We start from the raw sequence: 13,290 nt of genomic DNA on the forward strand, positions 1-13,290 counted from the left end.
AGAGGGCCTGGCATTTTGCCGGCAGTACAAACCATCCGAGGAAACAGGAGAAACGCAAGATGCAACACAAATGCTCATCCGTCTATGCAGGCGCCACTCCAGTCACACAAAGAAATGGAGAGAGGGAGAGAGGGAGGGAGAGAGGAAAGACCAGAGACAGCTAATGATCCATGGAATATCAATTGCTGTCGAGACACCCTACTCTCGCCAATGCCGTGAACGGAGATGGAATACTGGAAAAGAGAAACCCGGTCGACGATAAACAGATGGAAGGAAATATATATAGTCCCAAACCGAAAGCTCTTGCTTTATGTCTGACCCAACTTCCTACGCAAGTTTCTCGTCTTCTTCATGAGCTTCTTGTACTTGTGCTTCTTCATCTTCAGTTTGCGCTGGCGCTTGACGCTAATGGCGTGCATGGTGCCATTCTGATTCCGTGCGCGGTCCCTGATGAACTTACGCCACTCCTGCTCGCGGATCTCCATGCGCTCGAGGAAAGGCTGGCGGATCGTGATGCCCTCGTCGTATGCCGGGTCCTCGATGGCACCCTTGGAACGCGTGGGCATCCTGATGACCGGCGATGTGGTGGCCGAGAAGGTTTTCCGCCCGGTAGTATCCGTCGTCTCCGTAACAGTCAAGGTCGCCTTCCAGATCTTCTTTTGCGGCTTTTGCGGCTGCGTCTGCTGGGCTTCGGTGCCACGGGTCTCCGCAGTCTCGGCTTCCGATGCGGCGTTCTGCTGTGCGTGGTCGAACGGGCTTGGTGGCGGAGGCGCGTTGAACGGGCGCATCTGAGAGAGAAGGTCGTTCAGCGAGACCTGGCGTGCCGGAGCCGGACCGTCGAGGTGGACCGCGCCATCGTTGGCGGCCGACTGCCGCATGATCTCCTCCCTCAGCTCCGTCTCCTCCGACGACCGAGCGCCACCCTCCAAGCTCTTTACAGCATTCCCCAGAGTGTAGATAACATTCCCGTATTTCGAGGCGTTGCTCTGCTTGCGGGGCTCGAAAATGGCGCCGAAAGAGGATTCTGACGAGGTGACGGGTATCGAGTTGGTGATAGAGATGGGGCGGTGGACGGAGAAGAAGGAGGAAATGGCGACATCTGCGGTGCGGTTAGCTGCTGACGCGTGCTATCAGGGCCGCGGATGCCGTATACGCACCACTCTCTTGCAGGTAGCTTGTCGGCGGAACGGAGGGCACGTTCATGTGCTGCTGAGCAAGCTTTTTGCTCTTGCCGCGTGGCGTGGTCTTCTTCTCAGCCGACTTTGACGAGCTTGCGGAGCTGGATTGTGAGGTGCCGGGACCGCGCGAGTTGTCGGGAGGACATGAGGTGCTGGAGTTGCGGCGCTGCTGAGTGTGGCGCGCGAGGAGATGGTGTGCAGTTTGGAGAGCCCCCAGCGGGCGGGAGCTGATGGCGGATGAGGGGGGCAGGGCGCAAGTGGTGCGGGCCACACGCGCCAGCGACGGTGAGAACATGGTTGCACTGTTGGAAGTCGTCCAAGTCGACAGCCAACAAGCACTGGTGGGATGGTCCTGCGGCGGCGTGATCAAAGGCGCATGGCCTTGAGCCTGTTCGACCGGCTTCGGGCCAGGCCGCACGGAGATCGGAGAAACCACCACCGCTCCCTAAGTCCCGCCCGTCATTGCGCCCAGCCAAGACCGATGGGCTCCAGCTGTCGCCCGCACGCTAGTAAGTCACCCAGCCGCGCTGGCGTCAGCTCAGGCTGTAGAGCAACTGCAGGCAGCTCCATCGCCAACGGCCCGATTGTCTGCCCAGCTGTTTCATGCGTTAGAGTGTTTCATTTATGAATATGCTATTGTCTACGCTCGCATCCGACCGTCGTCCGCTCGTAGCTATCAGGGGCTGTGTGGAAGAAAATCGCAGCTATGCAACTGTTGCGCCCGCTTGTCACGCTGGAAGAGATGGCTCCCCAAAAAAAACACCAAACCAAGGTATCCTTAAATGCAGCCAATCCAGAAACAGAAGAGAGAAGAAAAAAGTACTAAGGTGAGAAGACCGGGCCCGGAGAACGGAAAAGGAAGAACACAAGATTATCTCGGGAAGCAAATGTCAACTTTTTCATAGTATTAGTGCGTTGAGGTTGCGCTGGACGATCATGTCCTGCACCGACGCCATCGTCTTCTTGAGGAGATCAGTATCCGTCGCTGTCGTATAGTGGACATAGACCTCCTTCTTCGGTGCCCGGACGAGGTTGCGAAACTTGTTCGCGAAGAACTCTTGGCCCGCCTCGATGTCGTTCGGCTTGCCGTAGTAGTCGGGGAAGTGCTTGTTGATAGGGCTGTTGCCCGCGATGATCTTCTCACGGAACAAGTCGACCTTGTTGAGGAAGAGGATAAGCGCCGACTTCTCGAAGTACTTCGAATTAGAGATGGACTCGAACAGCATAAGAGCTTCGTGCATTTGGTTCTGTTCGTCGTATGATCAGCATGAGTGTGCGGAGCGAGGCGGGAAAAGGGCCAGCATACGCCATTCCTGTCCTCCACCAGCACGTGGTCGTATCCGCTAATGGCGACCAGAAATAGAACGACCTGCACGTTGTCGAAAACGTGAATCCACTTCTTACGCTCCGAACGCTGTCCGCCGACATCGAACATGCGATACGTCAGGTTACCCAGATCGAATATAGTTTCGGAAATACCGGTCGTCCGTAATCTTGTGCGCAGAATGTCCTGGTCAGTTGGCAGGTATTCCTTAGCGAAGAGGCGATCGATGTCTTGGAAGTAGCTGTGCGGGTCTTGTCAGCGTCGAGCGCCCAAAGGCGGCGGAGGGCACGGCATACTAGCTCAGATTGTCGTGAAGAGCGTATTCGTTGCCCTTGAGAATGGCCATCTGCACGTTCTTGTCCTCCCAGAGCTCCGTGAAACCATCCAGGTACTCGCGCGGCATCGAGTCCTCGGGGCCAATCTCGGGCTCGTGGTTGATAAGTTCGGCAAAGTTCTGGGTGACGAGGTCAGCATTCGCTAAGCGCGCAGCGCGAAACCATTGGGTGCGTACAGAGCATTCCGGGTTGTCGAAGGGCAACGCCTGCTCGGCCATGGCGCTGAAGATGATCTCGAAGGCATTAATCAGGTTGTTGAAGATCACGACACGCCATTGCTTCCGCTCGGACTTGGAGAAGCCGCCGGCATGGATGACGCGCATCTGCTTCAAGACAGTCGATTTGCCGCTCTCTCCGGCTCCTGTAGGCGCAATCAGCACGGCAACACCGCGCGAACCGGCGGGACGGCGCACCTAGCAGCAACAGCTTCACCTCCCTTTCCTGACGCTTCTTGTCCAGGCGCAGCTGGCGCTCGATCTCCTCATTCTTACGGTAGGTCGGGTCTTCGGATTTCTTCCCAAAACACATTATTCCGGGGGCCATGAACAGCGAGCAGCTGCGGGAACGGGTTGGTTGCGCAATGGTGGGCGACGAAGGGGGGTTGATCGCGAGAGGTTGGGAGGCGGCCAGCGTTGCGAGTCGTGAAGGTGCAAATAAGTTGTCAGGCGCAATTGGCGAAGATGACAAAGAGGTCGTCGCGGGCGCCGTAGAGCGCTGGGCAGCAAGCGGGCTAGCCTGGAGAGACGAGCTGGAGCAAGAGACCCCTAACATAGGCATTGCGCTTCGGAGGACATGAGTAAGGCACTTTAACGAGCGCGAGTATCCCTGCGCAGGCTTGGCGCCCTGCTGATCAACTCAGAGGCAGCCGTGGCAGCGCGTCTGGTCGCGGGGTTTCCGGCCCAGCCATCGCACACGCGCTCCCGCTGGTACGCCAGATCGCGCCTGCGCCTTCCGCGAGAGGCTGTGTGCCAGCGCCCGCTGCTCCCCGCCGCCGCGCTCACCACCCTCGCTCGCTGTCGCTAGACGGCCAGCCCGCAGCCACTCTGCACCGCCCAACACCTCGCCGACGTGGGCGAATAGCGCTAGGGTCGGCGCTGTTTCAGAATCTGGACGGATTGGTGAGCACGTCCGCGTCCCTGCCCGCGCAGTAGCCGGCGAATGCCATGTCCTATCCGCGCTCAGGGCGATCTGCCTTTGATGAGATCGTGCTGCTGAAACGACATGCCGGTGCCTGTAGGCCCGGCTGCCGAGTTCCCCTGGGATGCTGCAGAATCGCGACCCCCAGGCACCACCATGTCGTCGCTGTTGAGACATGGGCACGCCATGCCGCAAGGCAATGAAGAATAATGATGGCTAGCGCGGGTGCCATCGCTCGCTTCCAATCTAACAAGAACACCGACTTGTCAGAGCGCGCATGGGCTGCGGGCTGCGCCTGGCGATGCGACTGCCTCCATCCTCTGGCGTCCGCCTCGTGGCCCACCCTGCGGCTCATTATCCGAGATGTCGGTCGCCCTGAACCAAGGCCACCCCTGCCACACGACGCCGTTGCGGACGGGAGGGCCGCCGGGGCAGTTGCGTCCGCGTGTCGCTCGCAATCATCAGTGCGCGCGGCCTGCACTGGATCCCCAACCGCACTCACACATCACCATCAGCGAAGCTGCGGTGCATCTCACTGGCGTCTGTCTTGCTGCGCCGCCGTGCGTGCGCCTGGATGGTCCCACTCCTGTTTTGGGAACGGCCCCTTGTTCGGGACTTCTCTCCACCGTGCTGGGTCTCGCATCCTGGGGCAGCGCCCTCTCATGGACTGGTAAGACAGACGTCGGATGATTGTGGCCCGCTGCTAGCCAGCGCACTATCTCGTGGCTGCGCGCCTTCCGTCTGCTTACCCCGTCCGTCCTGTTGGCTAAAGGTTGGGTATAGCGCCGGTCTATCCGCTCCGCGCTGTGGGACGGCTCAATATGCAGGCTTCAGGAGCTGAGCCCACTTGTCCACCACCGCCTCGCGGACGCCATGATTGGTGGTATTAAGACCTAAGAGCTGCAAGAGCACTCGTTCAGTCAATCATCTAGTCAGTGCCGTCCGTAGTAGGCTCCGGTCTTGGTGCACGGTGGGCATTCGGTTTGTCGTCCAATAGCCTCTTGCGTGCTCGGCAACCATTGGCAATAGTTCCGCAAGTCTTGATAAGGTCTGCTGCCAGTCACGGCGCGTCACACAAGTGTCCGCTCACCAGGCCTAATGCTATGATCTACCCGCGTTATCGCGATTGGTTTGGTACGTCTGACGCAAGACCCCACGTCGGCTGATTCGGACAAGGAGCCGGTGGACCCATATAGAACCCGAGTTCAAGCCAGTTCCAGTGCTATTTGGCCCACAGCCTTTACCAAATCATTTTGGTGCGATTCAGTATGTCGTTGTTCGGCCGATGTCAGCACCCTTTGCTACTCAGTTTGCTTTGTCAATTGGTCAGAACCGCTACGAGGATCATTCAAAACTCGAGCAATTAACCGACTTGCCTGAAGACGAGCTTTGGATACCAATGGATGCCTTAGCTCCGACTTGAATTCCGATGTTTTACGCACGCGTCAGACTTCACCTAGCACAGCACGATATACTCTGTGCCTATAGAGAGGGAGTCGAGTGACACTTATCGCATATGTGGTAGCCGAAATTTTTCATATTTGTTTATCAAGATGGTTGTGCTGGTAAAAGTACCGCGTAGCTGTTCATAGAGCTCGAAATATCCTAAGAAACACGCAACCGGGACTTTCACCCTAATGTCGGCAGAGTCAGTTGACATATACTACCAGTAAGCATCCTTTCGCATCACTTCATCAGAAGTCAAGAGCGGAGAGTGCGACATGGAACTTGATGTAGCACATATCTATATCAACCATTGAAGTGTCTTGGTGTTCGCAGAAAAGGCGAATGGTGACGGACATATGTCCGAGTCACCTGCATGAATGGAACAAGAAGTATATTGGGTGGTCGTCATTTTACTTGGTCCTTGGGTGAGGCGGAGGGAGTGATATCGAACAAATTACGACTGTGTGTGGTGCGGCTGCCAAAGACGGAAAGATCCTGAAGCGATGGGTGCCTGCTGCTTTCGACAACACCCAGCTCGCATCCTCACAACCCAACTTTGCGCTCCCAAATCAACCTCAATCTCGCAGCGCGCGCGCAGCTACTCCTTTCCCTTGACATCAACGTTTCTTTGCTCTTCTATTTCTCCGGATACTTCCCGTATCAAGGTAGCGTCATGTCGAACCGAAACGCCCGTCGCGCCTTGGTGGCAGAACGCCCGTCTGAGATCGCTGGTGAGGCGTCCAGCAACGCTCTTGTTGTCTACGATCAACCCGCCTTGGAGCTTCAGCTCACAGTGCCTGACCCGAATACCGATGTCGCAGTGGCCTACACGTCGATTGACGGAAACGTTGCCAGGACGATCGAAATGGTCGAGGAAGCCTTTCACCATGCCAAACTGTACACTGCCGATGAAGTGGAAGAGATGTTTGAGCTCCTTCGTGAGCAGTCCTCTGGCCTCTGCAGCCTAGCGTTGGCTGCCAAAGCGCAGTACGACAAATCCCTTCAGGATATGAAGGAGCGCGCTGGTCACTACGTGAAGAAGCAAGCTGAAATCATCCAAGGTCCGTCAATATTGCAGCTACGTAGACATGGGTAGCTAACGTTTTAATCCTGCACAGGACATGAACAGCACACCAATAACACGATTGCTGTCCAACACCAGTCAATCCTGACCCTCCAGCAGAACTTCTCTCGCCTCACTCTCCACAACGGTTGCATGCGCGGAGAGAACCGCAGCCTGACCAATGAGAACTATGCGCTTCGTGAGAGACAGGCACTGATCGAGGGCTTCAACGCGAACTTGCAGAACCAGATGTGGATCCTGCAAGAGCAACACAAGCGCAAGCTTGACGAGCTTGTCCAGAAGCACAAGGAAGAGAAGGAGTGCTGCGACGAGCGTCTTTTCAAGGCGTTCAGGACGATCAGTGAGATCAAGAAGTGTAACGAAAGCCTCAAGGAGGACGCAGAGAAAGCGGTGGATGCTGCCATGATGAACCTTGAGAAGAGATGCCAGGTAAGTCATCGCCGGTGGTTCTAAGCTATGCCCGCATGCACGTTCATCGTAGGATTACTGATTATGTGTAGGAGTATGAGGAGGCAAAGAAACTCCGCATCGAGATCAAGACTCTCAAGGACAAGATGAAGGCCATCGAGGAGGATGGTACGAAGCTTGTGGAGTCAAAGCTTCGGGAGATGCAAGCCGTGAGGAAGTTGAACGTAGCAGAGAAGAGCAACCAAGAGCTCAGGAAGACACTGCAGGCTAAGTATGATAAGCCAGATGAGCGGGAGATGGCGGCAATTGCTAAGCGTGACGATAGCTCCGGTAAGCCTAAGGATACCATGGTCAAGCTTGACCAGCTCTACGAGCAGCTAGCGGTATGGCTCTCTTCATCCATCGAAAAACACTTCCTGCTGATACATTTGCTACATGGAACAGGATCAAAAGAAGGCGAACAATGAGCTTCAATTCGAGCTCAGCGAAACCAAGGACTGTTCGGAATACTTCGCTCTCCAGGCCAAGGTGAGATACCGCAACGTTCACTGCCATTTTTTTCTGGTCTTTTCCCCGCTTACCTTGTTCTCGCCACAGGAGGCATGCAAGCGCGAGCTCCGAGCTCTCAGTGAGCTGGCTGAGCTGAGGCGTCTCTGTGCGCAGAAGGGTATTTGCCCCGAAATCAAGGACAAGTGACGGTGTTCTGTGGGAGAGCACTTAGTTGAGATCATCGGCTTGGAAAGTGATGGTCCGTGATGGATTGGATGAAGCTCAAAGCGATCGTCAGCGGGCCGTTTGAATGCTCATTTCGGCATGCAAGGCATGGAAATTAAGCTTGGGTTGACGTACTATATGTAGGCTCCGTCATGGTACAACATTTTCGGGCACTTTCTGGGAAGCTGGAAGGGAGCAAGGAATAACGGCGGATAAGTAGTCCAATGCACGAGTCTGGATGCGTCAATGTGGAACAGCCGGCATTCACCAAGGGCGGGTGCGGCATTCAAGGAGTGGCGGCGCGACTTCTGAAAGTTGGCTTGCATGGACACGCAACACAATTGCGTGATAGGCGCAAGGATGCGTCTGACTGCGGGTGGGCTAAGTGGCGTTCGGAGAGTGACGGGTATCGAAAGGCGGAGTTAACGGGATGGGGATGTTCAGATCTCCCAGTCTCGGGCCAAGGCCAGGGGCAGCAGGGCTGAAGGGCGTGCCGAGGTGTGGAGAAGCATGACGACGGCGGGCGACGGCGGGCGACGGCGGCAACAGCAACGGACACGCGACACTCCAGCACGCGAAGTGTGTTGACACGCGCGGTGCAGCAGGGCGGACACAGCCGGAAGAGGCATTTATTAATAAGCTTAACAAGAAGGTAGGGCGCCACCAAGGCTTGCGTGCCGTCAGCTGAGTCGCTGCGACGGTGGCTAGGCCGAACCCGGTCTCGACAGCAGCACCGGAACCGGATCAAATGGGCATGGCGTGCGGCATGCGGGGAGTCGTGGCTGGATCCTTCCTTCACCGCATGAGCCACCGCGCATATTTACGCAGCCGGCCCCCTCTGGTCGTGGGTTGCCGTGAACCATCGGCTCGAGATCGTCTCCTTCCGAAGCAAGAGGCAAGGCTGCGACTGCTCGCGCCTCAGAATCCCGCCGCCGCCCACGCGCATTGCAACCCACCGCTCGTATATCGATAGCCCCAACGCTCGGCCCTGCGCCAATCTGTCTCGTGGGGCTCGAGACAAGAGAGCGGACCATCAGCGCCCGTCTTGCACTGTTTACGCCTAGCCCTGCCGCCTAGAACCCGCTGATCGCCGCAGGCTAGGCCAGAAGGTACGGCCGAGCAAAGCCAAAGGGAATTCGCTGCGAAAAGCCATGGCGACCAGACGAGACGACGAGCCTCCTCCCACCGCCGAGCCCCCAGCTTCTTTCTTGCGCGTGCGCACCAAGCTCTGCGAGAACCTGACCCTGCCCGGCTGGGACCGAATGCTCATGGAGGAACAGCGCCCGCTGCTGCACCCGCCTGTCCAGCCGCACGGCGACTTTCCTGGCTGTATGCTACTGCCCCTCCGCCCTGTCACCTGGACACGTCCCTCCTTCCTCTTCTCTCCCCTCAAAAGCGTCCGAGAACATATCAATATCTCCGCAAATATCAGTCTCCACCCCGCAATCCACCTTTCCCCACCACATCAGAATCCCATCCGCCTTCGCATCTTTGTTTTCCGAGAGAACAGGAGAAAATGATTCGTCTTCTTGCACCATGTCGACGGGTTCGCGCCGCTGATTCTCGCGCCTTCTCTCTTGCTCTCGTGCAAATTTAGCCGCCGATTTCGCACACGCTCTTCGCAAGGAGAACGATGCCGGCCAGCAGCTCCCCCAGACCATCGCCCACCGTGGCTACAAGGCCAAGTTCCCCGAAAACACCATGGGTGCATTCGTGGGCGCGGTCGAGGTTGGGGCACACGCCATCGAGACGGATGTGCACCTGACGAAGGATGGCGTCGTCGTCTTGAACCATGTGAGTTTCCAATGGAAGAACCATCTGTGCCTTTTCACTTTGCTCTTTCATCCTTTCCTGGGGGCACTTGTAGCGCCATATCGCCAACCCGCGTTTGGCCCATCTCCCTTCCTTGAGCTCGAGGATGAGGTCTGGACGAAACGCTGACAGTGCTGTTCTTCTCGCGCGGCATGACAGGACCCGTCATTAGAACGCTGCTTCGGTGTCAAGGAGAAAGTCATCGACTGCGACTGGGAATACCTCTCGACACTGCGGACGCTGGCCGAACCGCACGAGCGCCTGCCCCGGCTCAGCGACTTGCTCGAGTACATCGCCAAACCGGGCAACGAGCACGTGTGGGTGTTGTTGGACATCAAGGCACGTAATCGTTCTTTCATCCCGGTCGAGGCTGGGTCAAAGACGAAACATCGACTGACAACTGAGATCCACCACCACAGAGAGACAACGACTTGGACGACGTCATGCGTCTCATCTCCGAGACCATCGCCTCGGTCCCGCCCGCGCCCTCGCGGCCATGGAACCAGCGTATAGTTTTGGGTATCTGGGCGGTATGTTCCCCCTCCCTCCCCTCCCCTCCCCTCCCCTCCCTCCCTTTCCTTCTGGTAGATACCACCGACAAAAAGCTGACGCAAAACGCACGTACGCACGTACGCACAAAAAGGCCAAATACCTCCCCTTCATCTCCACATACCTCCCCGACTTCCCCCTCACCTACATCTCCTTCTCCCTCCCCTGCGCCTGGTACTTCCTCACCCACGTCCCGCGCATCTCCTTCAACCTCTACGCCCCCATCCTCGCCGGCCCCCTCGGCGCCGCCTTCCGCCGCAGGGCCCAGGGGAGGCGCGGCAAAGGCGGCGACGGCAGCGACGACCCGCGGCCCGTCTTCGCGTGGACGGTGAACAAGGAGCGCATGATGCGGTGGAGCATCCAGAAGGGGCTGGACGGCGTGGTGACGGACGACCCGAAGAGGTTCTTGGACGAGTGCGAGAGGTGGAAGGGGAAGAAGGATGGGGATGGGAACGGGTCGGCCGTGACGGCGGCGCCGCCGCGTGGAAGGAAGAGGTTGGATGAGGTCGAGGGGTGGGTGTGGCGCGGGTGGGGCGTTGGCGAGGTGTTGGATCTGTTGAGGGTGCAGCTGTTTATTTTGGTGTTGACGCCGATTTTGCTGTGGTGGTTGAGGCCGTGGGGCGCGGTGAGGGAGGTGGGGAAGATGCAGAGGGGTGTGTAGGGGTGGAGGTGGGGGTGGAGATGGACGGGTGGATGGATGGTGGGGTGGGGTGAGCGTATTTTCTTTTTTTGTGTTGTTCAGACGCTGTAGAGGCAAAGAAAGTGGCGTTTGGATTTCGTGCTTTGAACTTTGGTGAGAGTTGTCGGGGGAAAGAGGAAGCAAATCTGAGGGACAAGCAGAGACGCTGACTGGACCAGGTATCAGGTGTGCCCAATCGTTCATTTCAAAGCGATTCCGGCCGCCTGGCTCGCTGCAGCAATTGTCCCCATGAGATGAAGTTCTACAATTCGACGAGATCACACACTCTGGCAAACCTCGCAGAGACAGGAAAGCAAAAGGCTGTAGATGCAGAGAAATCCATATAGGAGCGCCAGACTCGCACATGCTTGCTCAACGCCGACCTCACCGGCACCAACATCACTTACTCATCCCGACCAGGTGGTCAAGCCGACACTCGGCGGAACTTAGCCAGACCACTCCAGTGGTAGCAGCGCCGCCCTCGCCAACGCCTTCACCTTGTATTCCTGCGCCGGCGCTCGGCGAGAGATCAGTCAACAATATGATGTGCTATCGTTTGTGCCTGCCGAAGGGCACCACGGTGGCGTAGATACAAACGAAAGATAAGAAAGCTTCAAACGAACTTCATATCGACGAACTGCTCCATATCCTGAAACCCACGCCTCATTCAGTGTGCGATGCATAGTTCAGCTAGTCTGCCCAAGTGTTGAAATGGTGCGCTGCCGCCCTTCCCCCCGGCAAAAAAGAAAAAGGGCAAAAGGCAAAAGAGCAACCAGCTCGGTTCCTACTCAGCAGTAGCCCTTTTTTGCGAGCTCAGCCCCAAAATCGGCTGCAGAAACCATGGTAAGACACTAAGCCAGGATCAAACATGCGAATTGTCGCCAAGTAATCACCTTCCTAATGAGGGACGTCCAACGAATCACAGACCTGGGGGTCTATACACTTAAATGTCCTCGTGTAATTCCGTAACATGTCCATCCCACTAACCGCTCGATTTGATGTAAGGGGGTTTCATTTTGCAATATATATTAGAGAGGCTCCTCCAATGTTAGCTTGTCGGAAGCTGGGGGGGTCCGTGGTGACGGGCTGGGGACGCCGCGGCGGTTTCGGTGGGCGACACGACGCGGGTGGCTACAATCCTTCCATCTTGCATGGCCGAAGCTCAAATATGGACCTTGAATGTCTGTCAAATTTTTCTTTTCTGTTCAAGCTCATGATAATCGTCATTGGGGTAACCAAACAACACCAAAAGCCGTTTCAGAAAAGAGAGAAGAGAAATGAGAAGAGACGGACACTGAAGAAAGAAGACAGTTCCCATCATCAACCAACCCGGCGACCCATAGGCCCCGTAAGGAGAAGCGGGCAAGCAACAAAGCTCACTCGAACCATATTGCTCTCCAACCCCAAAAACGCATCAACAACAACAACCCCACCACTTCAGCCTCTCCACCTAGCTCACGCCCTCACCTCCTTCCACTCCACATCAACCCACTCACTCACGCGCGCACGCCACCCCTCCTCCCAGCCCTCCCAGCCCTCCTCACCCCCCTCGCCCTCACCACCATCTTCCTCGCCGCCCCCGCCGCACCACCAAACCCCAGCGCCTCATTCCACGCATCCGCCGTGCTCTGATCCCTCGTCCCCAGCGCCTCGATCTGCGCTTTCGCGTCCTCGCACGCGGCCTTGGCGTCGTCGGCGGCGTCGCACACGTTGGTGAGCTGGTCGCAGATGCGGTTGGTGATGATGTTGGGGTTGAGGGCCTCCTGCTGGCCCTTTGCGACGAGCGGGTCCGTGGCCTGGAACGTGAATTCGTCGGCGGGGCGGCCGTTGAGGCCGCCGGCGAATTTCATGGTCGGGGTGCAGGCGCCGAAGTCGAGGTTTTGGTTGTTGTTGTTGTTGGTGGTGGTGGATGAGGTGGTGGTGGTGTTGGATGTGGAGGAGGAGGAGGAGGAGGAGGAGGAGGATGTGTTGGCTGCTGCGGCGACGGCGGCGTCGGAGCTGGCGGCGGCGGATGAAGAGGAAGTACTGGAGGACGAGGCGGAGCCAGCAGCAGCAGCAGCGCCGCTCGCGTCCTCGGCCGTGAAGTTGCTGAAGCCGTTCTGCTGCAGCAGGTCGGCCACGCTCAGCCCGCCCGCGTCCAACGGATTCGCCTTGGTCTTCTCGGACAGGGCGTTGGCGACGTCGGCGCCGCCGACGCCCGGGTCGATGAGCGGCGTGATGCCGCGCAGGGCCTGGGTGGTGGGCAGCGTCGGGTCGGAGCAGACGGTCGGCTTGTCGGCGACGAAGTTGTTGAAGTTCTTCTCGGCGGCGACCATGCCGATGGCGGCTTGCATGGCATCGGCGCCCGTGCCGAGCTTGGCCACGATCTCGTCGGCGCGCTGGAGCTTGTCGCACGCGTTGGCGCCGCCGAGGAGGTCGCTGACGGCGGCGCCGGCGATGGTGGCGGCTTCGCCGGCGGCGCCGCCTTGGACGTCCGAGATGGCTTGTATGGGGACTTGCTCTTGGCCGAAGCTGGGAGGTGGGTATGTTAGTTGGTGGTGAGGTGGACTGAGGGTTGATGGGACGAACCGAGCTTCGGCCAGGACGGCAAGGCAAACAGTAAGCAGTGTTTTGGAAAACATGAT

General features: G+C 57.7%; 5 protein-coding genes across 5 annotated transcripts; 2 read left to right on the plus strand and 3 right to left on the minus strand.

The window, feature by feature from the left end:
• Positions 1-308: 308 nt before the first annotated feature.
• BKCO1_2400025 (uncharacterized protein) lies at positions 309-1,473 on the minus strand (the record flags this gene model as incomplete). Its single annotated transcript, XM_020273120.1, has 2 exons — positions 309-1,099; positions 1,158-1,473. 2 exons carry the CDS (start codon positions 1,471-1,473, stop codon positions 309-311), a joined length of 1,107 nt encoding a protein of 368 aa, XP_020130560.1.
• Positions 1,474-2,077: 604 nt separating this feature from the next.
• Positions 2,078-3,380, minus strand: BKCO1_2400026 (guanine nucleotide-binding protein alpha-2 subunit; the record flags this gene model as incomplete). The annotated part of the gene is made up of 5 exons (XM_020273121.1): positions 2,078-2,425; positions 2,485-2,743; positions 2,799-2,956; positions 3,014-3,198; positions 3,251-3,380. The coding sequence occupies 5 exons, from the start codon at positions 3,378-3,380 to the stop codon at positions 2,078-2,080; spliced, it is 1,080 nt and encodes a 359-aa protein (XP_020130559.1).
• A 2,713-nt stretch (positions 3,381-6,093) lies between these two features.
• Positions 6,094-7,608, plus strand: BKCO1_2400027 (glycosyl transferase; the record flags this gene model as incomplete). Its single annotated transcript, XM_020273122.1, has 5 exons — positions 6,094-6,481; positions 6,539-6,933; positions 7,005-7,295; positions 7,357-7,440; positions 7,510-7,608. 5 exons carry the CDS (start codon positions 6,094-6,096, stop codon positions 7,606-7,608), a joined length of 1,257 nt encoding a protein of 418 aa, XP_020130558.1.
• Positions 7,609-8,777: 1,169 nt separating this feature from the next.
• Positions 8,778-10,648, plus strand: BKCO1_2400028 (glycerophosphoryl diester phosphodiesterase; the record flags this gene model as incomplete). The annotated part of the gene is made up of 5 exons (XM_020273123.1): positions 8,778-8,955; positions 9,224-9,420; positions 9,598-9,781; positions 9,844-9,968; positions 10,082-10,648. The coding sequence occupies 5 exons, from the start codon at positions 8,778-8,780 to the stop codon at positions 10,646-10,648; spliced, it is 1,251 nt and encodes a 416-aa protein (XP_020130567.1).
• A 1,514-nt stretch (positions 10,649-12,162) lies between these two features.
• On the minus strand, positions 12,163-13,287 carry BKCO1_2400029 (uncharacterized protein; the record flags this gene model as incomplete). The annotated part of the gene is made up of 2 exons (XM_020273124.1): positions 12,163-13,177; positions 13,235-13,287. 2 exons carry the CDS (start codon positions 13,285-13,287, stop codon positions 12,163-12,165), a joined length of 1,068 nt encoding a protein of 355 aa, XP_020130566.1.
• Positions 13,288-13,290: the final 3 nt, after the last annotated feature.

The sequence above is a fragment of the Diplodia corticola genome (genome assembly GCF_001883845.1).
Source record: "Diplodia corticola strain CBS 112549 chromosome Unknown scaffold24, whole genome shotgun sequence".
Taxonomy (NCBI): Eukaryota; Fungi; Ascomycota; class Dothideomycetes; order Botryosphaeriales; family Botryosphaeriaceae; genus Diplodia; species Diplodia corticola.